At 40.1% G+C, this 26,895-nt stretch overlaps 1 protein-coding gene across 2 annotated transcripts; it reads right to left on the bottom strand.

Moving 5' to 3' along the window:
• Nucleotides 1-22: 22 nt before the first annotated feature.
• Nucleotides 23-26,401, bottom strand: podxl (podocalyxin-like). 2 transcript variants are annotated; one of them, XM_051392567.1, is made up of 8 exons: nt 25,887-26,401; nt 8,586-9,323; nt 6,677-6,858; nt 6,522-6,545; nt 3,813-3,948; nt 3,695-3,738; nt 3,466-3,585; nt 23-2,786 (listed from the first exon to the last, which is right to left on the bottom strand). In XM_051392567.1, the coding sequence occupies exons 1-8, from the start codon at nt 25,927-25,929 to the stop codon at nt 2,592-2,594; spliced, it is 1,482 nt and encodes a 493-aa protein (XP_051248527.1). In that variant the 5' UTR covers nt 25,930-26,401; the 3' UTR covers nt 23-2,591. The 2 variants fall into 2 exon arrangements, with proteins under 2 accessions (XP_051248527.1, XP_051248526.1); XM_051392566.1 differs by having other exon boundaries at nt 6,677-6,900; nt 25,887-26,398.
• Nucleotides 26,402-26,895: the final 494 nt, after the last annotated feature.

Raw genomic sequence — 26,895 nt, 5'->3', positions numbered from 1 at the left:
GAGAACAGGAAAACTGCAGAACCAAAGTGGAAAACCTTCCTTTATTTGCAAATCTGAACAAAAGAACAACAAGACCGCCGAGACGATCGACAATTTACAGCTTCCAGTGTGTCAGACCCCTGTTGTTTGCCTTCAGCAGCAAACAAACCATAAATACATAAAATACTGGTAACGTACTTTGGTGAAAATGGCAACAGCTATAATAAAAGTGAGATTGTAGACACACAAACACAAAAAAAAAAAAAAAGTTGGATGGGAGTGCCCAAGGTGATGGATTCATTTGTGTATAAGTACATATATATTAACTTCTTAATTGGTTTAAAGGGAAGTAAATTATTAAATTGAACAGAATCCAAAATAAAATAAACAAAAAAATGTGCTCAGGTTCTGCTGGGAGGGTTTGTCACATGACTCCCCCCCTCCAGCATCAGCAACAGTGAGAAAAAAACAACTATTTACAGTGTTTGCTTCAGAGGTGACATATCGGCTTTAAAAAGTCCAGTATTATTCTTATTACCAATATTTGACTGATTGGGTTGAAGCATTTTTGTGATCTTTCTTTTCAAGGAGAATCACTTGATGCAGCTGTCAAAGTAGTAGTCCTGAAAAACTTAAATCCCAATAGAATTAGAAATGTTTTGGGTATTGGCTTCAGAAAAAACTAATTTCAGTGTATTTTAAGGATAATTCTGCTTTATTACAACCTGGCTGTTATTTTAGTAGTTTTGCCATCACTCCTATGAGTAATAACTATATCGTACAGTCCCACAGGGCATTAATCATGAGCAGTCAGACACTTAGTGTTTTGGTAATTACACAATAATGAACCATTAAATTTAGCTAGTTACTTTAAAGATGTTTTCATTAGTTGAGTTGAATGTGACTATAAGAAGGATACAACATACCACATCTCCTGGTGAAGTTCAAAGTGTTTACTTCCTGTTTTGCTGTTGTTATTTAACTCTTAAAGCTGCAGTAGGTCATTTTTTAAAAAAAAATGTTTTGTCATATTTGCTTAAACCTTCACTATATCCTGACTGTAGTATATGAGACAGCAAGAAACCACCGGGCCTGAACGAAAACAACCAATCAGAAGTGAGAAAGATATAAAGACGCTATTATCACTTGTGAATCATGAAGCTGTCGAGATTTGCAATCTTTGTGTAAGCAGACCTCACAAGTCCCTTTTTTGAAAAGGGTTCATATTAGACCTAAGGTATACTTACAGCAGTTGTGTGCACATAATCCCTGTGCAATTAGGGATTATTGGAAACTGTTATGGTGGCTCAACTTCAGTTTTACCTCCAAATTAAGTGTCTGAGATAATCTGGCTAATCAGTTGGGCTGTTTTTGGCCTGTCTAATCGTCTGACTGGTCATATTTCTTGCCTCAAGCCCAATCTTATTATAACTGATGGAAACATTTAGGAAAAACCACAGAAATAAGACCTAAAATGTAATAAACCAGTATTTTACATTGGGTTTCAAAATGAGGCATTTAAATAATGTGACTATGTTTTAATTAAAGTTAAAGCTCCTTGAAAACACGTGATCAATTGACTTTTCTTTTAAGCATACTGAGCGTTATCCTCCATGTATGGTAAGCCAGAGGGGACAAAAATAAAGACGTGCTTTTAAACAGTAAGAGCCTTTTCCCTTGATTGCTGTGCAATCACATGGTAACAAGAAAGTCAGGGTCACATCAAGAGCCAAAAAGAGAACACAACACAAAATATACTTGTGATATGCCCCCTCTGGCTTTCAATACACCCTTGAGTCAATATGTTGCATTTGGGCTTAAAACCCTTCATTTGTCTTATCTCTGTAGACCCATCTGCCATAAGCAGCGTCTATGTGGACATTCAGCTCCCTCACAGCCACACTCACTAGTGGAAAATCACCAAGATGCTTTGAAGAATCCTGAGGTCATCTATCTAAGTTAGTAACTCTAGACCTGCCGAGGCAGCTGACGTTGCTGTCACCTCTCTGACATTCCTCCGGACCAAAGCCATCTGTTAACATCATCACCTTGCTCTTTCTCACTGGCAGAAAATTACATAAAAATACTCTATTTACAGGCGCTTGTGTACAACTCAGCTCTTTTTATGAGTACAATAAAAAAAAAGGCACAATCCTCTTAGGGTTAGGGGCACTTTCTGAGTTTTTAGAGTGAGAAATTTTGAACTGTGCTCTGTAGGCAGTCACACATCAAATATTTATATAAAAACTACTGTATAGGCACAACAGTGAACTGATTTAGTGGACGTTTCCAAGGCCACTGTGTATTTCATTGGTACTTCATCCCCAAAGTTTTTATCCTCATGTCTTTTTCATACCAAAATACAGTAGAGAGCAATCAAACAGACCACCAACATATATAATATGGGAGCTTGTTTGTTCTATAGGATGTATTTCTTTGTGTGGAGGTCTTCTCTGGCAACAGGGACAAGAATCCCAGGGTCAGGAGTGTGAGGTGAGTGGGCAAGGCTGGCATTGAGCAAGAAATGTGGAGTCTTTTGTTTGTTTTGATGCGATTGGACCTAGGCAGGTCCTGTCGCCGTCGTCCTTCCTCCTCTCCTCTGTCCACGGTCTCTACAGGTGAGTGTCCTCCTCGTCTGGTATGTCCTCCTTCAGCAGGTTGTCAAAGGGGACGAGCCAGCTGTCGTTAAACTCCCCGTTCAGCGCTATCTTCTTCTCCTGCATCTCCGGCTGCACCTCCATCACCTCCAGCGTGGGGTTGTCGTGGTAACCGTTCTCCACCGTGTGCAGCTCTTCCGTCAGGTGTTGCTGTAGGAATTAAAGGGAAAAACTCTCTAAAAACACTATATTCATATTTATTCCATTTTGCCCTTTTGTTTTGAATGTTGTTTTAAAAGTGAAAAATAAGATTTGTTGAAGTTTAAACGCCCCATGAAAAGATTTCTTTGTTCTATTTTGGGGCGTAATCCCTGTTGAAACAAGATATGAGGTGAGAGTCGGGCCATAATTCTGTAAACCAAGGTAATAACAGGGGCAGTTGAGATGTCGAGTCTCACCAATAAATATTCACTGTTTTCCAGGAATTTAGATTTTTCCAGAAAATATGGTCTCTATGGTAAGAGCTCTTCAAACATTGACATGAATTAATGTAATAACTCACTCATGAACACTGCAAAAATTTACATTGACGTTTACGTCAGATCCTATTTTTCGAACTTCAACACAAAGTGTCTACTCTTAATTTAATTAAACCTTTCAAATTCTCATTACATCCTTTCTACATGCCTTTCTTACCATGAGTTGTGTGTAAAAACTACACATTATAAACTTCTTATTTAAAACACAAAACTTAGTGCATCTAACATTAAGCACTGTTGCAGAATGTTATTACCAATGCCAAACCATACCAATAGTATGCTAGCCTCATATCTCCTGATTTTGATTTGTTTTTGCAATCACAGAGTGCTGCAGGAACGAGTCCACCTACCTGGTTCTCATTGTACGGCTTGCGGTGGTGAGAGGCACATACAGCCAGGATCACGATCATGATCAGCAGAGCTCCGCAGGAGGCCAGGATGGCTATCAGGGTTTTGTTATCTGTCGGTTTCTTTAAGTAAAAAACACAACAGAATGACTTCACATTTTAGTGCCTGTTGATGTGGAATTTGAACCACTAGCGTTGCAAGTGTTAACACCATCCATATATCAACCCTTACCTTGGTGATATCTTCGTAATACATGGTTGCCAGGTTGGTTTTCACTGTAATATAAATGTCAGTTTAGTATAGTTTATACAATATTCTGTTTAACTTTAACCTGAGAAAGCTACTTTACCTTTGCCATTTATCGCCACATACTCGAACTTTTGCTGACCGTTATGGTGATACCATATCAGGGTGCAGTTCCCTTCTTGCATATTCGCCATCAGTCGTCTGCACACCTCCACCAGATCTTTTTCTTTTGTATTTATCTATGTGGATAACAAATAACAAATGCCACATCACGCATTTGACTTTTGTATAAATAATTCACAAGCCGACAAGACACCACCAAGCCTCCATTACACTGTCGGAGTTTGGACAGGAAGGTCAAAGGTGGCAGTTGAGGTCATATCTTCCTGTGCTGTGATGTGTGGATTATTTCTGGCACATTATGGAACAGCACAGCTGCAGAGACAGTCAGGGAGAGGGTGAGTATATGAAAGAGGTGTGGGAACGTAGGAAACAAGTGAAAGGCAGGAACAGTTCCCACTAAGACACTCTTTCCACCCAATGACTGGAATCCCTTGTTTTTATTGCATTCTTCAGTGTTTCCTGTCCTGCTGCTGGAAACACACCCAGAGCCTCCACCAGCTTTGATTCTATCACATTTTTAACAAAATACTGTACTTTTACATCACTGACTAGTTTAAAGGTTGTGTAAAGTGCTTTTATAATTTTATGAGCAATTAATCATCAACTAAATCTTAGAAGGTCAAAACATTTGAATTTCTTACAACCTGGGTTTTATCTTTGCAGGTTTTGTTCGTCATTCCTATCCGTTACATTGTCACATTTTACCCACCGAGTTCATCCATGAAATCTACCATGCAGCAATTCTGCTACACACCACTTTACAACAGGTGCATTAGAGCAACTTTTTCATGTTAAGGTTCCTTACAGTAGATGCACATTACACCATGAACTCCCAGTTTGAGAGGATTTTATCTTAAGAAATCCGCTATGTGTATAGTTTTTTAAATTTCTTTAATTATAGTTTTGATTTCATAGTCAATCAATTAATCAATATCAGCAAGAAAGCACTGATAAACCCGCTGTACACGTAGATAGCAGCCAGATGTTGTTGTGCTGAGAGTGAGAGCTGGATTTAAATGTTTCAGGTGGCCAGAAAGGCTATGTCTGATGGATGTGTACACATAAGCTACTGTTTAACATGGTGATAATGTGTTTGTGTCGTTTTCACAGATTGTTCTGCTGCCCTTAAAAAACTAATGTAGCTTTTAACAAATATATAGTTTATTTTTTAAAGGATCTAGTGGCACCTATATAGCGGTGTAGTTGCAGATTGTAACACACTCTCAAGGGCCATTTTTTTGTTTGTCCACTCTGGGCTACTCAACATGGCAGTTTAACATGGCGCACCCTATGGAAGGCGACCGAGGCATCTGTAGATAAAAACGGCTCATTCTATGGTAACAAAAACGATTTCTGCCAATAGATCCTAAATGTTACACACTGGAACTTGAAAAAAGTGTCATTTAAAAAAACGTGGACTAGTGAGTATTTGTGGCAGCAGGAAGGTGTACGTGGGATTGAAACAAAACTAAACACAGCGTGTGTTTTGGTAATTAAGGAATGTGACCCAGTGCAACAGTGTGGCTCACTGATGTGTTTTTAATATTTTTTGAACAACAATGGAGCTCCATGGCTCAGAGGAAGAAGATCAGGCTTTGATCCATACACAATACCTGTTAGCAGATACATTCATTGTTGCTTTTGGTCTGTAGCCTATGTGAGATTTGTTGCCAAGCAAAATGCAGAACACCATCAGCCTTTGTCTTTAAAGCTACATCTCTACATTTCTACCCTGTTTACTTCCACCACTGATCTTCCACTTATGCTTTGGATTAGTGCTAATCTACAATTTTACATTACAATCTTAACTGGTTACTTTGGATAGTAATTAGTTGCTTCATTACTAATAAAGCAACTTCATTATACATTTAAAAACATGCTAGTACTATTTTGTCTTTGTATTAAAGTTCCCCTCCAGTCAAAAGGTGTTTCTTCTTGTGCAGAGTTTGACTCTAGAAGGATGTTTTCACATTCATCTGCTGAAAGTGGAAAGTTTCTCTGAGCTCATTGAACATCTGATATTAAGGGGCGGGGCCTACCAGCATGATTTGTGACATCACAAATATTTTAGAAGTCAGTCCTGGTCCAGTATCAACTTGTACAGTGTGATGCAGAAACTTGAAGCCACCAGTGCACATCCACTGAGAATGGACTTTACAGTGAAGTAGGAGACATCTTGTGTCCAGCTGGAAAACTTCAACAACATTTGCATATTCATAGATTCTACCTTTTAATGAGGTAGAAGGAGGAGATGACTTTTTAAGGATTTTAATGTGGAAGTTATACTGTTTGTGTGGAAAATATAGACACACATTATTGTTCCAAGCAGACTTTGTAAATAAGTCTTCATTCATGTCTGGAGAAGATCTTTAAGAAAGCTAAGACTGAGGCACTTAGGCAACATTCGGTGCTTTGCACTATACAATATTAAAAAACAACATGTCTTATTGTTCTTATTCTCCCTGCAGGATGTTGCACAACTATCTGACATCTACAAACTGGAGAAACCTTTGGGAGGAGTGGGAAGGGTGTGGCCCTGCCTCCCATGGACAGGACAATAGCAGAGGCTTGATGAGAGTCAGAGCAGGAACTGTGTTTGTTATCACATGTATTGTTTATGTGAATAAAAATAGTCTGAGGCCTGTAACAGATTTAAAGATACAAAAATCAAAATAAACCAAAGTCTTACCTCTGTGCCGCTGTTCAGTGAATACTGCAGAAAAAAAGTCAGAAAATGAGAATGTTAGTCAAAAAGCATCGGTGGCTCTTGAGTCTTGTGTACGTTAATGTGAAGTAAACACAAGCCTACTCACTCTATCTGCACCCCTTTGTTACATGTCTTACCAAAAATGTGTAATGCGGAGCTGCCGTGGTGGGTATGGTGAAGGTAGGGAGCTTTGGTTTGAGTGTGGAGGTGGCTTGCGGAGACCTGGTTTCAGCTTTGGTATCTGAGGCTTTGGTCTCTGTTGCTGTTGGTCCTGCCTTGGTCAGGGTAGAGGGGGCGCTGGGGGTCACCGTGTTCTCACCTGGCATCGGATGTGTCACAGCATTCGGCTTAGTACCTTCAACTAGAAATAATATGACGACAGTCAACATATCCCCAGATAGTGATATACACCCCTCTGAGCCAATCAGTGAACACTGTATCACTTTTTAAAGCTGTTTAGCACACTAGTGAAAATGCTAGAATGCAAAACTAAAATTATCATCTCAAATTATCTTCTTTATCTTGATACAACCACCTGATTAAGTTACATAAGAAATACTTTAAGTGACTTTATGTATGTAGAAAATAAGATTATCTAGTGATAATCTAACTTTATAAGTAATAAATCTACTTTCAACAAATGCTCCTTTAATAAGCTTAAAATGTATTGAATACAGCAGTACAGGGGAGTATATAACTTTTCCATTTCTATTTCTATTTCTATTAGTTGAATCCATAAGATGCAATTGGCTCACACTGCCATCATCAAATCACAAATGAGAGAATGTCTTTTAGAAGAAGACTGAATGCTTCCCATCCACTTTGGAGAATCTATGGCAAGGAGTATTGACATTTTTTTCATTATGGAGACTTTGTGGAGGACACCTTACTTTACGTTGGTCTAGGAGCCAGGATGAAAGGAATTTTCATCCTGGCTCCTTGGTTGTGTGGAGCCCTGGTTTAACAGGACGGTAGCTGGTTTTCTGTTCTTACAGAGTTGCACAAATGCCAGTTGAGCGCGCTTGGTAGCCGGTGGAACCTCGGCCAACTTTCCTGTACTGAGATATGCTATGTGCTAGGTTAGTCTATGAGAAAAAGACAACCGGTTTTGAAGACAGTTAAAAGATAAAACTGACACACATACAGTCACTCTTAAGTTAGCTAATGTTAGCAAAAATGTTAGCTAACTAACGATTGATTATAGATTAGTTAGCTGGTTAGTTAGTGTTTTGCTGACATTAGCTAAGCTAACTTAGATGTCACTATTTGTTACTTTTATCTTTTAACTATCTTCAAAATATGGTTGTGTATTCAACATAGCCTAGCTTATAGCATGTCCAAGTACAGGAAAGGAAAAAGTTGCCTAAGGTTCTGACCGAGGTTTGCTCAACTGTTATTGAAGAGCACAGCAAAACAGGCAGGACTTAGCAAGGGTCAATTTTGTCTTAAAGTCAGCTTTAAGCTGAACGTACTGGTAATATAGATGAAATGGTGTATGCTTAATCCTGCACATTGTCCCTTAGAACTAAAAAAAAGATAACTAGGAAAAGAAAAGAAAAGGTGAGACTGTCTCCTTTGTCCTTATGGAAAAACAAACCTGTCACTCTCCCTCTCTTTAAATGTTTGGTCGTAAAAAAAAGAAAGACAGGTTCTTCCATAAATATTAACAAGTGGGTGACAAGTCAGGTGTGGGTATGACGCAGGCCCCTCTGAGACAATCAGTGACAATAAGTAATTTGGTCTACAAATGTTTTACACTTTGACCTCTTATTTTGGCCAGTAGGTGCAGTCTTTCAAACGCTTCATTCCTTTAAGTTTATTCAAAATTGGACGTGGAAGTGGTGTTTATTTATAAAAAGAATTGTTCTCATTTGTAGACCATTTCATCATTATAGGTTATTCCGTGTTATTAGTTGAGCATTTGTTTTCTTTTGGTTTTTTTTTCTAGGCTATATTTTTAAGTTTGAAATAAACCTTCAATCACTAAATTCCCCTCAGGTGTGTTATTTTAATGTTTCTATTTAGGGGTTTCACAGGGGAACTTACCTCCAGTACTCATCTTAGAAGCAACGATGGAGTGAGCTGTAGACTGTTGCTGTGGTATATGGGAACTGGGTTGGGTTGTCCCCACATTGTTTTGGCCTGTATTGGGTTGAAATGTCCCCACACTGTGTTGGGCTGTATTGGGTTGAGTTGTCCCCACATTGTGTTGGGCTGTATTGGGTTGAGTTGTCCCCACATTGTGTTGGGCTGTATTGGGTTGAGTTGTCCCCACATTGTGTTGGGCTGTATTGGGTTGAGTTGTCCCCACATTGTGTTGGGTCGTATTGGGTTGAGTTGTCCCCACATTGGGTTGGGTCGTATTGGGTTGGGTTGTCCCTACATTGGGTTGGGTTGTATTGGTTTGGGTGGTCACCACATTGGGTTGGTTTGTCCCCACTTTTGGCCCAGAGCTATTATTGGTCCGTGTTGTGGTGGCACTGGGGGATGTCACTGAACTGACACTAAGTGGGGTCATGTCCTTTGTTGTTCCGGGGGTACCAGCAGCAGGTGTGATATCTTTCACCCCAGCAGAGGAGAGAGTTGTTGGTGGTTGACTAGTAGTTACTGCAATCGTGGTGACCTCAGTAGTTGGTTTTGTATTTGCCTGTGTAGTTTTTTCCTTACTGGCAGTTGTAGCTGTTCCAGGTGTACCACCAGTAATTACATTTGGCTTGGACGTTGATGTATCTACTACAGATGGTGTAGTTACATCACCTGAACAAACGCTGTGAAAAAGGAAGCCTAAGAAGGAAAGAAAACATGATTACAGCATGCTGCTAAATGGGAAGTATGAAGAAAAACCAATCAGTAGCAAAGATTGAACTAAATCTGCATTAGAAGTGGGGTCAGTCAAGCTGGAAAAAGCTGATTGTTGAGTCTCATTCCCTCATAAAATACTAACTTTGGTTTATGGTAAATGGGAAACAACACAACAGGTGGTGTCATGCTCCCAGGTTGTCAGATACCTGTTTGATGACCTGGGAATGCGACTCAACAAACAACTATATTCCTCCAGAATGACTTCAATTTCAATTGATTGTTCTTGGCCACTTGGGGGCAGCACAGCAAGCTGACAACACAACATTGACATTATCACCTTATGAAGTAGCTATGAATGTGTTAGCCAACAGTTGTCGATTTACACACCGAGCAGTCATGGAGCATAAGCATTAATTTGGAGTTTCTGGCTTAAAGTTGAGTTTGATAGAGCACTCTGAGATCTAAGCTATGTCGACCTCTCCTCCCGCAGTTCCTGTGGGTCGGACAGCTAAAAGCTTCGGCCACAGTGCTCCATCTTCTTCTGTTTCTCTATTTATAGTGACCTGAACAGGATGCTGCACACAATAAACTTGGAAGCTCCACACCCATGACCACGGTCTGTTTGGAGTGCCCCATGAACAATCCTCGCCTGACTCCATGGCCAGAGAACAATGGCCTTACGCATACACACACACCCCCGCACTTTCTGACCACCGCCCACCTACAGTACGTCCAGACGCAGTCACTGGATTTTCAGCATACATGTGTGGTGACATAGCCACTCTATATGTGCATGTGCACTATTTAATATTTCCTCAATGGACCTTAATGATGTTTTAACACACTGAAGCTTGTTTATTGCAAAACACATATATATATTACCTTATTGCCAGTCATTTTCTAAACCATACTGTGTTCTTAACATGTAAGCAGCCAGTGATGGTGAAAATTAACTTATAGAGGCTTAAAACTCACTTGAAATAAAGAATTCATCATCCTGTCTACTAATTTCATTGAAATCTGTATGGCTGTACCACACATAACCACAATGCATAATGTTCACTGTAATATATCGGGTACTTCAAGCTAATTTTAAGCCTCAGCATGTAGATTTTCTTAATAAAGTATGCAGTATGTGGTCGCTGGGAGTTGTTCTATGTTCATTTAGTGTAACCACTAAGCGAAAACAACAATGCATGTACATTCCCTGTCAGCTGCTCACTGTGCTCAAACTGCAGGAAATAGTGTGTTTGTTGGGGACTATTTTCAGTGGTGGAGGAATCCATATTTGGCGCTTTAGTGAGTATTTGTGGCAGCAGGACAGTGTATGTGAGGTTGATTCAAAATAAAATACAGCATGTGTGTTTATGATAATGAAGGATCATGTCAGCCAGTGTTACAGTGTGGCCCATAGATGTGTAGAAGTTTTTGGATAATGGAGCTCTATGGCACAGAGGAAAAAGATATATGCATTTTGATCTTTTCATGGTGATTTGTTTATATTAAGATGAATTCTAATCAGATGTTCAATGAGCACAGAGAAACTTTCCACTTTGTTGATGAACATCCTTGTGAAAACATCCTTCTAGAGTCAAATCCTGCACATACATCATTCAAACAGCACACTGAAGGAATGAGAAGAAACACTGATTTCTGACTGGAGGGGAATTTAAGGCACGTAAAGTTCATACACTCAGTACGGTTGAATCAAATGTTCAGCATGTGAGGCTTTGTTGTCGGACAACATAAACCAACAAATATTCTTACTTTTACTTAGAGTATTCTCAGAGTTACTCAAGCCATAATTCCCACGGCATGTGAATGCAGCATTAGGACGGTGTGAGGAGTTAGTAGATAAGAGTCTGTTCTGGTCAAGTGGAGGCTGGTAGAGCCGAGCCTGTCCTATCTCTGTAAGGCACAGACAGATCACTTATCAGCCTTCAGCCTGCAGCCATAAACACTGTTACTAAGAGAGCAACTGTCGAAGTTGTCCTTTGATGACCTGAGTGTTCTATCTAAAGTACATGTGCTGCTCACTGTTTCTTCTTTTTTTACAGCATATAACATCTGTTACATGAGGGCTTTTCCCTCAGTTTGCCAGAGTAACTTGGCAACCTTCACAGAGACCCTGAAGCTGTTCGACCTGTCAGAGTATTTTCAGTCAAGAAACATAAACAGGAGTTGGGTGCTACAGCTGCATTGAATTCGAGGTATCTGAAATGGACACAAAAAGGCAGCAGACATCAGAAAAAGCAGTTTTTTAAATTATGGTTTAATGTGATACGGGTGGATTTCCCCCTCATCTATAGAAGTGGTCAAATGTCCAACATTACATTATTTGAGAGGATTTGGTGGTGTTGGAGTTCAGTGTATTTTTTCACACTGCAAAAAATGGATCTCAAGAAATTAAAAAAAGCCTTGCTTCTGGGAAATGTCTTGGGAATTATTTTTTGTCTAAAAAGAACAGTAATCATGTGAAGCACGTTTTGCATTAGAATCCTGTGTTAAGCAAATATCTCTGTGTCTTAATAAGACATAACAGCTAATGTTGATCTAAATTGAACTAGTAACAGGTTCCAACACTAGTAAGCATAATATCCCAGCAGAGGAACATGATTAAACCAGCTACACAACTTCTCGATTTAGTGTTGTAAATGAAGCAGCTGTTTAAAATGTTATTCATTTAAGACAAAGTCTTAAAATAAAGTTTTATTTTTGACATTTGAAGACATTGTGTTTTATTTTAAGATTTTTTGCTAATTAACAATCTTAGATTAAAATAAGATTCTTAAATTCTTAAAAGTTTTCAGCTTGTAATAAGCACAGCTTAGATCACATCTTTCCGGCTAACCACACTTAGCTGGCCAACTTTTTTTTGTTTTTGCAAGATGTCCTAAAAATCAATTAGTCACTTTCTCCTTTCACATTGCTCTCTCTCTCTCTCTCTCTCTCTCTCTCTCTCTCTCTGTCTCTCTCTCTCTCTCTCTCTCTCTGGCTCTCCCTCCCCCAGGTGTGGCATCATGTTGGGTGTGACCTCTGCTGACCTGAGCTGTCTGAATCATCTGTTTCTTAGCAGGCGACAGCACCCACTGATCCCGCTGCTATCAGCACCAAGGCTGTTTTTACCTCACCCACACATTCCTCACAGGACAGCCTCCATAAAAACACACGCACACACACACACACACACACACACACACACACACACACACACACACACACACACACACACACATCGCCACCTGCAGTCTGTCAAATCCACTTGCCTCCCTCACACAACATACACCCTTTGGTCCCAGTTTGTTTACTTCTAAATTTTACGAGTTACTTACAGCCTCACTCTTATTAGCATAATAACATATTAGAAGTCGGTCTTTACTCACTCAAATTGCATTTTTCATTATAATGTTTTGGTTTATTCTCACTGCTCAAAACTTTGAATCAAGTATTGCAATGACACTATATTGACCCTACAGTGGGCCAGTTTTCAACTGGCGATTTTTAGTGTCGCCTGCCACATTTCCAGCAGCTAAATGAATGCTAACGTTGCTATTTGTCTGATCTGGCTAACTGTCCAACTCGAAAACCTCTCTGACCTACTCCTCAGTCTGCTCATTGCCTCCATCAGTCTGATTGTGTGGAGCTCTGTCACAGCCGAGCGTAGAGCCACTGTAACGCTGTCCTGTTGTTATGGTGTCTCAGTGTGTGACCTGCTCCAGTGGACTGTGTGAGGGTCAGACAGCAGAGGGTGTGAGAACTGACCTGCTGTCCTTTCCCCTGGCTCTTCTTTCTACTTCTTGGCTCACTTCAGTGGCAGGAAACTGGGCTGTTGATTTGGGCCCTGTGCGTGACATCTAATTTGGTAATATTCCTTAACTAAATGGGCTGGAGTTGGTATTCTGCCAGGCATTTCTATTGTTCTCACTTAGGTATACATAATTATTAGTGCCATAGGGATGTTTGTCCACAGCGTTTGACCTGACCTATCCCTATCAGTTCTAAGATCAGTGGTTTGCTTACGTGCAGCGGTAGGAGCACATAATACCTATACATCTTTGTGTTGGGAGCCAGAACCTACATGAACAACCATTTTGGTGTGAAATGCCCTAAAGTGCCACATATGACCTGTCAACACTGGGTGAGACCGTGACATCCTTTTCTTTATATTTCATGTTGATGAGTATCTATAGGTGGTGCTTTGTTCCGTGTCTCCAGGAAAAGTGTAGGTAAAAATATATTGAAAGTATTTAAAAGTCAGATTCTGGTAACTGTGGTACAGCATAGCAAAATCTGACACAAACACTGCATTATTATCAGTTTTTCCTCTGTTTATTCCAAAGTAATCAGAAACCTAAAATGTGTTATTTCCTGCAGAAGAGAGAATCTTCCTGAGTACCAGTCGGTTTCTCAGGAAGATTTTATGACAACAATTGTAACATCTTAAGTTGAATCATTGTTGTGTTATGTTAATCAGAGACAAAGAGAGGCAAGACCTCTGTTTATCAGGACAAGTGGCAGGTAAGTGGCATCCTATCCTATCTATCCTACCATATTTGGCCCATATGTAAGTATGATCTATGAGGGGCAAACTGTGCCACTTAAAGCTGCACTCAGTATTTTGATATATTTATTCATATGAACCACTTTTCTGTTTTCTCTCATCAACATTGTTTCAAAATGCACCAGGAAGCTGTTTTGATCAAAAAAGTCTTGATACATTAACTACAGCCCAATAGATATGGGATTTGAGACCGATACCGTTTTTAGGGAAAAATTCACAGATTACTGATATGGCAGCCAATATAGTGAATTATTGAACTGGAAGAAAAATTGACCATTACGATATGGATTGTGCACCAATCTTGCATCAGTAGGACTACTCAGAACTTAAACAAACAACTAATATTAAAGAATAGTTTGTTGGTTAGTTAAGAATATTTCATATTAGAGTCTGACCATCGGCCGATATTATAGGCCGATGTACTGGTATCTGTGTATATCTTATTCAATATGCACCCATGTAAAACAGTTTTTTCCAGTTTATAATGCAGGAAAAAAATCTATTAGTAATATTATGTATATGTTAAATTATTTAATACGTTAAAGAATATCTAACTTAAATATTCTTTATAAAAAAATTTGTTTATAAAAGCAGCCTTCTGAGTATATTGGAAAGGTCTATTTTCCTTCCAGCTCAAAAATTCCCTACATTGGCCGGCATATCAGTAATCACTGAATTTTTCCTTTCTAAAGTTGGTATTTGTATCTCTGTCGGACTCTATTTCATATTTACATGACACGTGATTCCAAATGAATGCTACTGTTGCTCTGTGTCTCCTGAATGAGTAAATAAGTAGTTGCTGGCTAACGTATTAGCCATAATAACTGCAAGGTGATAGTATATCATGTGTTTACAGCTTGTTGTGCTGCCCCTAAAAATGTTACTTACTGAAATCAGTAATTAAGAGTAATTAACTCAATCTGATGATAGATTAATTATATTTTCACCTTCCTTTTTACAAAATGCTTGATTCGAGGCGGTTGAAATAATTTAAAACAAAATAAAGTGTATATAAAATACCAGACTGATGAATTGATTAAAAAAATATATAATTAGAAATAAATCATAAGATTTGTACCATCATAATGAAGAAACAGATTTTTTTAAGTTGATGAATCAATCAAATCCTTTACTTTATGGCACTAATTAGCCTCCATAGAAAGCAGACAGTCTGAAGGTTTCATGAGAAAAAATACCATTTATGCTGAAAGTATAATACGTCCTCAGATTTGTCTGTCCTCGGAGACCTGATCTACCTTTGAAGCTGATCCTTTAGCAAACCCTTGGAGCGTGACAGTGTTTAGCCTGTATTCACTGAGACTAAGTGGAGGTCCAGAAGAGGTCAGAGGGTGCTCTCGTCTCCCTGCCCTCCCTTTAGGGGGTCCCACTGTTTGGTTCCAGCGGGCGTCAACCCCATCCTGTTCAGTGTGAGAACCACCATCCGTACACATTAAAGGAGAATGACAGTGTGGCCAGAGGGTGGAGACTGGCTGAATTGTCTTCCCTTCCTGACCTGCCATGTTGTAAATAAATGGCCCATGGACAAGGCCCCCCACACACTGAAACATGGAAAGGATAAGAAAGAAGGGAAAGGAGGACAGTTTTATTGCTCCCTGTATGAGCAAACACTATTGATATGGTTGTATACTATGGTGGTTGGTATCATTTGCTCCCATTAGTGTGATGCAACACTGATGTTGGGTAATAAGGTCTGGCTCACAGTCAGTGTTGCAGTTAATCTTGAAGGTGTTGGATGGGGTTGTGGACTCCACAGTCAAGTTCTTTTACATCAAACTAGGAAAAACATTTCTTTATGGACCTGGGTTTATGGACAAAGGCAAATTGTTTAAGATATCAGTGTATTATGAAGCATTAAAGGAGTAGGGAACCATACGAACCAATACCAATTAAGTATGGAGCTGGAGCCAGATTATTAGCCTAGTTTAGCATAAAGACTGGAACAGCTGGCCTGGTTCTCTTGAAACTTAAAAGATCTGCCTCACTAATTCACGTTGTAATTGTTTTAATTTCATTTGTACACAAACAGAAATGTAATTTAGTAATGACAACTTTTTTACTAAAGACTAAAGAAGGCAAGACAAGCTAACAACTTCGTATCCAAATCAGTTCTGTTTTACAATACATGTGTATTTTGTCACAGAGCTATGACAGAAAATGAATTAGAATGGGGAAAAAAATTAAACTTAGTCCTAATAAACTGAAATGAGGCACTGCACGTTTAACCAAACCTACAGAGCTCACTATTATTGGAATATAACTTTCTATTGCCGGAAACTGCTCACATGATACAAAAAGTAGATGAAATAATCACAACCAGCCTACAATTTTATTTAATTTTGAATTAAATAAAAAGCACTGGACTCTAACCTCATAACAAGGCTATATACATGATAGTGTATCTACATGCCACATTATATAAACCGCAGGGGTGGAAGGTGGACAAAATATCAGGAACACCTGACAATATAATGCAATCCAGCACAAAGCCATTAATTGAACATGAGCAGCACAATGGAATTTATTGAGGGATTAACGTATTAAGATTGCATTATGTCATCAGATGGTCATGTCAGATACTTAGTTTCATGGTACAGTTTGTGTGTATGTGTATGTGTGTGTCTGCCAGCTGTCCAGCCAGTTATCCAACCGGCTTGCCAGGCACTCTGACTATAACTCGGGATTAATGTGCGCCTGAGCGTGAACATGCTCCATGAGCGCCAAATGGAGGAGAGTAAATAAATAAATGTAGCTGTCGCTCCAAAGCGCCGGTTGGACAAAGCTGCCCCGTTAGCTTGGTGACAGCCCACACAAAGGCCCCTCTGGCCCCACGTGTGGCTGTGCAGGCATGGGATACTCCCTCACTGCAGACCCCTGCTGTAGCCAGGGCCCTTTTAGGAGTTCAGCTGCCCCAGTCCTTGTCCCATTGAGAGAGATAATTCAGCTCTCTGAGACTGAGGGGGTTGGTGGAGATAGGGTTGAGGGTGAGGAAGGGGAGGGAAGGGAGGGGCCTTTGCTTTACATTGTGTGCTCCACTGAAGGGAGGTGAGGAGCTCTGAATGTAAAAACACTCGGAGGGAATAAAAGAGAAGCAAGTGAAAGGGAGGGGGTGGGGGGTGAGAGGAGAGAAAGTGAAGAGGGGTTTGAGACACCGTAAATCTAACGGCCACATGGAAATGACTGACCACACACACACACACACACACACACACACACACACACACACACACACACACACACACACACACAGAATAACACCCTTGCACACATTATCCACAAACAACACACTCCCTGTCCTTGGATACCAGACTGGTATGTGTGTTTATACAAGCTGTGGGGTGCGCTGATGGTAAAAGTTCAATGTTAGAGCTCCGTCGCCCCCGCCCCACCCTTTACACACACATAAACACACACAAACTGATATACAGCCCTCTTCTAGTAAGTAGAGATAAACTAAGCAACAGGAATTTATTTTTTGAGTCAGATACAGAGGGACATTAATCAACACCCCCCTCAGACATATAAATGATTGGAACCTAAACTTCATTATTGAATATCTGTATGTCTTTTGGCATATTTAACACATTAAAAGCTATCCAGCACTATATAGTTTCAATGAACTGGGCTTCCAGTCAGTATGTTACGTACTTAAAATAAATATTGGTTGCACACGGGTCACACAGCGCTCTCCTGGGTTAAAGTCTTGTGTTTGTTTGAGCCAAGCATCCACCCCAGACTTTCTTTCTCTTTATACTACGTCACCTGACTTTGAATCCAATAATGACACTACAGGGATACCTGAAGCGGAGGGCCACTGACCAAGCAGCAGTATTTGTGAATGTTTGTTTTTATAGCGTAAGTCGGCAAGTTGATTTTCATGTCCTGAACTGAAACCAATGGCTGCCTGGAAAGGAAAAAAATGTATCACTATAGTCCTGCAGTCCTACAGCTAGGACACCCAGCTATATACGGTAAGCAAATATAACTGTAGCAGATTTTCTGTAACATCACTGTAATGTGAAAACAGCATTAAAAACAACTATAAATTAGTGGTGGGGATATACCTAGTATATAACATACTTACAAAATATAAACTATTAGCTATAAAGTAAGAAAAGGTGTTGTTTCGTGGAGGATTAGGAGAGGCTCAGTGTGTCGGCATGCTTTATGTCACACACGCACTTTTCTCACAGCTAATGGAGCAGCAGCCGTTTACTGTTTTCCTACAAGCTGAGAAGTGAGGGGAGTTCACACAAAGTGATGAGGCAGATGAAAAAGAGTGCTGAGAAAGTGAGGAGAAAAGATGAAGGGAGGAGAGAGGAATGAGGAGGTTCTGGACGAGGGGGAGGCGAGTGAAGGTCCGTGACGGTACCAGCCACAGGCCTGATTAATGGGCACCTGGGTGTGCAGCGTGGCATGCTGGGTAGAGGGAGGAGTGTGGGGTTACAGTAGAGGTGAAGGCGAGGGGCTCTTTATCTGGAGCATCAGACAGTGATGAAACGCTCAGCTTTACAGAGAACCGAGGTTCCTCCCTGAAGGAAACCTGTGTCCACATGCCAGCCATGCCTGGCCTTTGAAAAACAAGATCCACTGCATCTGGATGCTTCCTAAAAAGGGTGCCTTGGACCTTCAGGGGTCCTTGACTGAGGTCAAGAATGAATTCATTTCCAAGGTGTTTGAATAGAAGGAAAATAAAATAAATAATGACAGACTTTTCAAGGTTTTCTTCCTCTATGGCATAAATTCTGCTCTAAATCAGTGGTTCCCAACCTGAGGGTCACCAAAGCTTCATGGGGGGTCGCAAGGCGTGCTAGAAAACCTCAAAAACATACACAGTATGCCTGTATCTCAGTAAAGTAAATTGTCTAAGGGACAAGAAAAGAAGACACATAATTTATCAAAAAAGAAGCTTTTGAAGTCTGTATGATTGTTCAAAATAAAGATAAAAGATAAATACATAATACAGACAGAGAATTGTATAAAAAGTTCCCTAAACAAGAAATAATCTGCTCAAAATTAATAATTTATTTTATAGAAACTTATTTCCAGCAGCAATTACTGCACCACTGCTCTAAATCAGAAAGGCCATTCTTAAAATGAATAAACCGACACCAGTTTGACTGATTTTCCTTGGAGTGCACAAACCCAAAAAAAACAGCATTTAGGAAAATAAATCAAAACAGAGATATCTGTTTTTGCAAATAAACTGTACAAATCACTGATTACAATACAACAGTAAATTGCAGGGACTTAAAAACTCTTAAAAAGTTTATTTGGATAATCCATTTTTATATTTGTACAGCTTTCAACAGTTTATTAGTTGAGATTCAACAACCGTTTTCTGATATCACACTACTATGGTTAAGGCTTGGTTAGGTTTGGTTGTAATATATAATCTGTTAAACATCTATAGACGAAGCCAAACAGTTGAAACTGTGGGTGGACGATCCAAATAACGTGTTACCAAAAACTCTCCACGATGAAGACTTCAAATATTTGGTAATTACCTGCAGACAGACATTAACATGGGCAAATATTAAAAAAAGAAACTCATTCAATTTGATTACAAACTGTGAGATGTGGTTGAAAGCCAGTAAGTAGACCTTGAGTTAGGAGGTGTTTTTTGTCAAATTTAAAAAAGCAGACAGACGTCAAGGAAAGATATTGTGAGACTGGTCTTACCTTACATGAGTTATACAGTAGTACAGTATAGTATCAGATATTAGAAGGTCCTTGAATGCACAAGCCTGTCCCTACTTGCAGTTAAAAGAAAAATGTCTATCTCAAGCACATTCCAACAAAATGAAGAAAAGAAGAAAAAGGTTATGCAGCTGGAGTTATATTAATAGCAGAAACAATCAGCTGCAGATCAGCTCCTTCATTTGCACCCTGTATGGCAAGTGCTTAACATGACAAACAGGGTCCCAGATGCCTACAGTATCTTAACTGTATCTTATCATGGTTTGCATTATACAGTATCACAAAAAACACCATGTGACCCATCTGAGACAAGCCTTTCTTCAAATTAGGAGAGAAAGCCTTCTAGAGGTTTTGAACCCAAATAACAAAGCATATTTGGAGGTACATGCTAATACACTAAATTGTTAATTAGGGATTAGGGATGGTAAGATTCACCAATTAGCATCAGTGCACTGGCACTGAAGTTCAGTATGAGATTGCACCGGTTAAAAATGTGTGATTCGGACACAATTTGGAATGACATGAGGATGCATAGTTTCTAACAACTTTGCAACAACTTTTAAAATATATTTACATTGATTCATCCTCTCTAGACTGTTTATCAAGTTGCTTAAGAAGAAGAAATAAAATCAAACTATCTGTACTATATTGAATTGCATAGGATCCTATTCTTTTGCACTGCGTTGTATCGCGTTGAATCGCATTGTGTTGAATTCAATCGTGTCAAATCGCAATGGGGGTTAACTGTATTGTATTGCATTGGTAATTCATAGCTATCTTTGATACCTTGATCTTTGTATCGGATTGGTGGCAATGCATCGAGGTGGTTATCGCATCAGCCTCAGTAAAGAAGATTCACTTCCATATTCTAAACTACTTAATCTGAGTTAACTGAACAATCCATTGCATATTTAGTCAACTCATTATTTCATTACAAGACTGAACACATGACAAAAAGTACCAGTGCTATGTTAACTTGAGTCCAGTCTCAGACTCAAGATGTATTTTCTATTGTCTCAGACTTGGTTATAAATATTCTAGTTGGTCACGACCGAGTCATTTTTTTTTTTCTGTCAAAACATCCTTCTACAAAACAAAACCATTGATGAAGCAAGCTTGTTAAGACAATAGGTATTAATTTAATTGCAAATCCATCTAGAACGGGCATTGACATTGACCACCAATCAATGTCACTTGAAATCATATGCCTGCTGCGAAAACTAGTCATGGCGTAGTTTTGGCGTTTTTTTTCTGTCTTGATTCTGTCCCTCGGTCTTGACTAGGACCCCAGCCTCTCTAAATTCCGCCTTAACTCGGACTCGACTAGTCCTGGTCTTGGACTCGACAAAGGTTGTCATGACTGCAGCAATGTCTAACAGTTATGAATGGACAATGTAAGTGAACAGAATGTACTCACTTCTCACAGGACTCGTTTTAAGTTGTTGAAGCGAGAGACTGTATTGGCTTGGCACAACTTCAGTTTTTATGACTGTAGATGCCAAATAATGAATGAAGGTGTTTTTGTCTGTTTTTATTCTGTCTGTGCCTTCAAACAACTCTGTTTTGTTGTATGGGAAGCCCTTTTTTTACTTTGCTCAGAAATAAATTTCTGTCTGGTTCTCCACCGTCCGGCTGGATGAAAAGCCTCCGTTTAGCTGAGTGGGAGAGGGTGGCTCAAGGCCGTCCTGCCGCCACACCCTGGGATGTTGATAAAGATTTTTTCCCATCTATTGTTCTCCGTTCTCTCCCATGCACGGCTGCCAGTGCAGACACCAGACGAGTGTGCCAAGCAGGCAGCGTCTCCCCGGGCTGCTGGTTGTCCGGACAGGCCAGGAACCCCAACTGCCTGTTATCTTGTAGGAAATGGACAGGTCATGAACCCACAAATGCAAAAGACAGATGGGCTGCATTAGAGGTTAGGAAGTCCTGGAGAGGACTGATAGCTGATGATGCTGACTTCTTCCAGGATCCAAATGAGTTTGAGCATCTTGAATTTATTTTTTTTGACTTTTCAGTCACTTAAAGAACGCTGTCGGAGGTAGAAGCGTGAGTTGAAAAAGTGAACTGCCGTGTTCAAAACCAGCCAATGCAAAGAGAGGTTGATTGTGTTTATGAGTTGACTAGAGGTAGATGTTCATTACCTGCAGGAAGCTCAATTTGCTTATCTTTTGTATTAAAATGAAGGTCGCTGTGAAGAGTGGTAGAATGCCACCTCGGCACCAAACATGCCCATTTTGAACAGTTTTGTCCCCAGGACATAGAGGTAACAACCAGAAAACTTTTCCTCCAGCAGTATAACTGTAGAAATCGTGATATAAGTGTGGGCAAACTGTGAAACTGCCAAAACGCATTTGCTGTGAACATAGTAACGCATAGACCCACCTCACGCATTACAGTTTAAAAAACTTTTAAAAGAGCACAATAGCAGCACTCTGACTCTGTTTGACCTGAATGCAACAGAACCTTTATTAATATCATTGGTAACACCTATTTACCCTACTATTTCATGTCAAAATGGCTGCTGTGAAAAAGGTCTATTCCATATATCTATGTGGCTACAGTGAAAGGACCAATGCTGCTTCCTGACCTCTGCTGTTCAATAAAATTATGTCTTTTATAATCACACACCACTTTGGCTTGAAATCATTTAGCTTCAGCAACAACAGAAAACTGCAGACATGATCACGCACAAGTTATAAGAATCAGAATCACTCACTTTTAGAAAGATCTCAAAAAGTACAAAACAGCAACTCAATTACAGCTTCACGCTTGAAAATGACAAAACACACCATACACGTCTGGGCTTTCGACCCCGCTCATGATAACTGGACATTAAAGGGGAACTTGGCAACTATTTCAACGTAATAAACCCGTTTAGAAATCATTTGGATGGTTAAATGGCCTGTTCCGGTGTTAATGGTGACTTTCCCCGCTCCCCCTAGCGTCCCCAGGCGGCAAACCAACCTTGCAACTTTGGGACTACCGTCCCGTTAATTTGGGAATAGGAAGTATCGTGAGAAGCGAGAACGAGCGAGAAACACAAACTGCTTTACGGCAAATCACATAAACGCACACGCCCCCCTCACGCCGGCTATAAGAACAAGCGACGATGAATGTATTACCCACCTCGGTAGACATTGCTCCACATGAAAAAGTTGCCCAGCAACAAATGCACATCAGCAGCGGTAGAAAGGGGGAGGAGGGTGCCGAAAGTGAGTTTTTTTACGACAGTGTTTTGAAATATACGTCCCAGAGCTGTAGGGGGAGCTCGTTGAGAAAACATGCGACGACAAAAGTGAAAACCAGCGAAGAAATGGCTAGAGTTGCCAAGTTCCCCGTTAAACACACAGACCCAGATGCATGTTCACACGCACAGAAACCTTTATTTTTAGAAAAAGTGCTGACAGCCCTCAGACTGACTGAAGTTTTGTGGGCTGTGTCACACGTTTTTTTCACACGCTTGAAAAATAAAAGCCTCCGGTCTGAATCGTGGTGAGAGAGCGGCAGGTGCATAATTAAAGAAAAACACTTTCCTCGCCTCTCAGCCAGGGAGGGAGGTCAGGGGGGGCACTTCATTATTCAGCCTCCTTCTGTCCTCAGCCACAGCCATTGGAGGACTGTGTGTGTGTGTGTGTGTGTGTGTGTGTGTGTGTGTGTGTGTGTGTGTGTGTGTGTGTTTGTGTGTGTGTGTGTGTGTGTGTGTGTGTGTGTGTGTGTGTGTGTGTGTTTGTGGAGGGAGGGGGGTAAACCGGGGAGCGCTTAACTGTGGGATGGTGGGGTGGAGGGGCAGATGTTTCATACAGATTTCATACAGTCCACACAGCAACAGTGGGACAGGTCAACAGTAACACAGGGAGAAACCAGCAGGGGAGGGACTCAATGCAGAGGATTTGTGCACAAATTAAAGCACGAAGGAACGAAGGAAGACAAAAAAGCTTGCACTGGCACATCTCAAGTTTGGCACCCTTCCTCAGGCAGCATCCACTTAGGCTTTTTAATGTTCTTTTTACTTCTCAGAGCCTGTCCACAACTTTAATAAACAGCCCCCATTCTTTATTCCCTATAAATGTTACTAGCTGGTATCTTTTATTTTGGATATATCATGCCATGTATCCCATGCAGGCATGAATTTCAAACTATCACGGAGTCTGGGTCTTCAACAGGGGTTCCTCAGAGTTACTGCAGGGGGGGTCGCTAAATCATTGTTTGATCATTTATTGAATTAAAACACGTCTGAAAAGAAACATGAACAACAAATTATTAGATAAACTGGCCTATAATATATATATATATATATATATATATATATGTTGTACATGTTATTGTACACCCAGTTTAACATGCAACATAATTTAATATAGTATATGTAGTAGGGGTCCCTGCTCCATCTCTCTACAAGCTATGGGGTCCTTGGCCTGATACAAGTTTATGTAATGGGAGGAAACACACTGTATGTTCCAATGTTCTTAAAAATTGTAGTCTCTACATTGTCTAATAAATCATACTTTTATATATGCAATGAAAGCAGGGATGTGGAGATGATTAAAAATAATTAATTATTTGGGTAGTAACTGTAAGGTAAGCAACACTTTAAAGACAATGTTATGACAACAAAGAGTTGAATTAGTTTGAATCTAGCTTATTGAAATCAAACTGAATATTTCTTTTACTAATAATGTGAATAAGGTTTAGGTACACTACACTCCATCCAGTGGTGAATTATTACTAACTACATTTACAAGAGTACTGACTTAAGTGGAGGTACCTGTACTTTACTACTGCGTGTATTTGGCAGCTATAGTTACTAGAGGCTTTGCTGACTAGGACTGTACATACAAAATATAGCTATTATGATCTCATAAAATAAAATTTTTCTCAATTTATATTTATTAATTTATACACAGTTTTCGTCCAGGGGTCTGGAGAGGTGAATGTATACTTGCAAACTTTTGTCATGAGGGGTTCCCAGCAGGCAGCCCACAACCCCAAAAGAACTGGAACCAGTACAGGATTAAACTACCCAACAGCACAGAAAGTAGTTCAAATGAGCTCCACCTTCACTACAACATGAAAATGCTGCGTACACTTTCATGCACCAGCAACTAACACAGTCAGGGTCCATTCAGTTACATAATGACATTAACTCAAGTACAAGCACAACTTTGAGCTACTTATACTTTGCTGAGTGTTTTAATTTTACACTCCTTCATACTGCTTCTCTTCAGCAATTAGAGGGACATGTTTTACTAATTACTCCATTTATTTAACAGCTGTAGTCACTTCTCAGAGATTTGACATTAAAAAACATATGAGGAATATAACACACAGTGCATTCCTACAGATTAAGCTGAATGAGTTCCATCTCCACCAGCTGTGGCATAATAATGCTGCTTTCACACTGAGGCATCATCACTAAAAATATAATAATGTAATGTTTAACACAGTGGTTGTCAAACTGGGATCCAGGGACCAAAATGGGTCTTTGAGTGGGTAGTAGGGGGTCCCCAGCAAAAGGAGGAACAAAAGGAATATTTTAATATGAAAACGTTTGGGAACCTATAACATATCTGTCACAGGGGCCCATTAAGTAAACACTTTATAGCCAACACTAATGTAAGACTGTAATGGAGAATTTCTGCATTCTGCATGACTTTATCTTCATAACATTTTTACCTTTATCTTCTTTTAAATGCTTTTATTTTGTTGGAATCTGTTTTATTTTGCACACTTTGTAACTATGTTTTGAAAGCTGTTATTATTAAGTCATGTCAATGATCTTAATACTTCCTCCAGCACTGCATAATGACTACTTTTACTGTTCATAGTTCAAGTAGCTAGTATAATACTTCTGTATTCCTACTTAAGTAAAATGTATCATTATGAACACATAACTTTTATTCATAAATGGAGTACTTATTTTTAAATTTTACTTTTTTTTAAACTTTAATATCTGACTTTGTGATATTAAGTCAATATTTTGAGATACTAAGTCATTATTGTTTGTTTTTCATAATAATGACTTACAGAATCTCTTTTTCTCCGTCACTTTGGCAGAAATGGGCTTCCACAGATCAGGCAGAGATGTCTCGTTGAAAAGTTGTCTGCGCACCTGTAGCTCCATCTCACAGTCCTGTCTATAACGCATCAGTAAAGCCCTGCAGCTGCTGCACAGACTCTCACTAAAGCACCCAATCCTATATCATATGTTGTAGAGGCACTCAATAGAAGAATCATTGAACATTTACTTTGAATCCAGTTGTACTCACTGAGTGAAAGCAGCAGCCATGTGATCCTCATAGTCGCTCTCATCCTGTTTCTGCCTGTTTCTCCCGGATGGATTTATCCTTCATGCAGCGCTGCGCTACGAGCCCTCACTGAGGATGTGGGGACGATTCGGGAAGATAAACCCGGGTCTGGCCGCTGACTGACGCCGTCCTGTCACGCCTTTCTCCTTGAATTTGTATCTCAAGTAAATGATCTCGCACAACGTATTGTTCACTTTTCTTCTTCTTTTAAAGTGAAAGCCAAGAATGCCTTTGTTTGTCCGCTGCTTCTTTCTCTCCTCTCTCTGCAGAGTTGGGGATTTGTGTGTGTGTGTGTGTGTGTGTGTGTGTGTGTGTGTGTGTGTTGGGGGTGAAGAGTGTTTCTGTGGTCTCCTTGGCGGTGTCGTTGTTGCTCAGTGTCTCTCTACCTCTCTCTCTCTCTCTCTCTCTCTCTCTCTCTCTCTCTCTCTCTCTCTCTCTCTCTCCTCTTCGTGCTGTATTGTGCTCTGTCAGTCCTCAGTGTTTCAGCCAGTGTAGCACTGCCCATGCTGTCCCTGCCTCCCTTATCATGAGGAACCAGGGGCAGACCCAGCCCGGTCCAATCCCTGAGCTCTGGACTGGCTCTCTGCTGCCGGGACATTTTGAATAACAAAGGAAGCTGTGAGACAATGTGTTCCCCTGGTTTTGATTCTTTCCTAAAATGGTCCATGACTCAAGGACGCGGGGTGAAGTCACATCAGCAGCGATGTTGTTTGATCAAGGGAAAGGCCCGTTGGGATCCACAGAGTCAGCATGTCTTCATCTTGACTTGTCCTCCTCTGAACACGTTCACACACACACACACACACACACACACACACACACACACACACACACACACACACACACACACACACACACAGAGTGTCTGTGGAGCATCTGTAGCTTGGACTTCAGTCACAAAAGTGAGGAGCTATTAACCCGCCTGCTGGGAGACATATCTCCCTAGTTCAATGTTGTTTTATTGGTCAGC

This window comes from Dicentrarchus labrax, unplaced genomic scaffold, assembly GCF_905237075.1.
Source record: "Dicentrarchus labrax unplaced genomic scaffold, dlabrax2021, whole genome shotgun sequence".
Lineage (NCBI taxonomy): Eukaryota > Metazoa > Chordata > Actinopteri > Moronidae > Dicentrarchus > Dicentrarchus labrax.
The sequence above is the reverse complement of the archived record's forward strand: the minus strand, read 5'-3'. Positions and strand labels throughout refer to the sequence as shown.

Excerpts from the sequence above, each read along its gene's own strand:
- podxl (XM_051392566.1), bottom strand. The coding sequence starts at position 25,929 with ATGAGAGCGACTATGAGGATCACATGGCTGCTGCTTTCACTCA. Across the intron at positions 9,324-25,886 it reads ATGGCTGCTGCTTTCACTCA|GCTTCCTTTTTCACAGCGTT; the intron begins GTGAGTACAACT and ends TTTCCTTCTTAG. Across the intron at positions 3,739-3,812 it reads TGTGGCGATAAATGGCAAAG|TGAAAACCAACCTGGCAACC; the intron begins GTAAAGTAGCTT and ends TTTATATTACAG.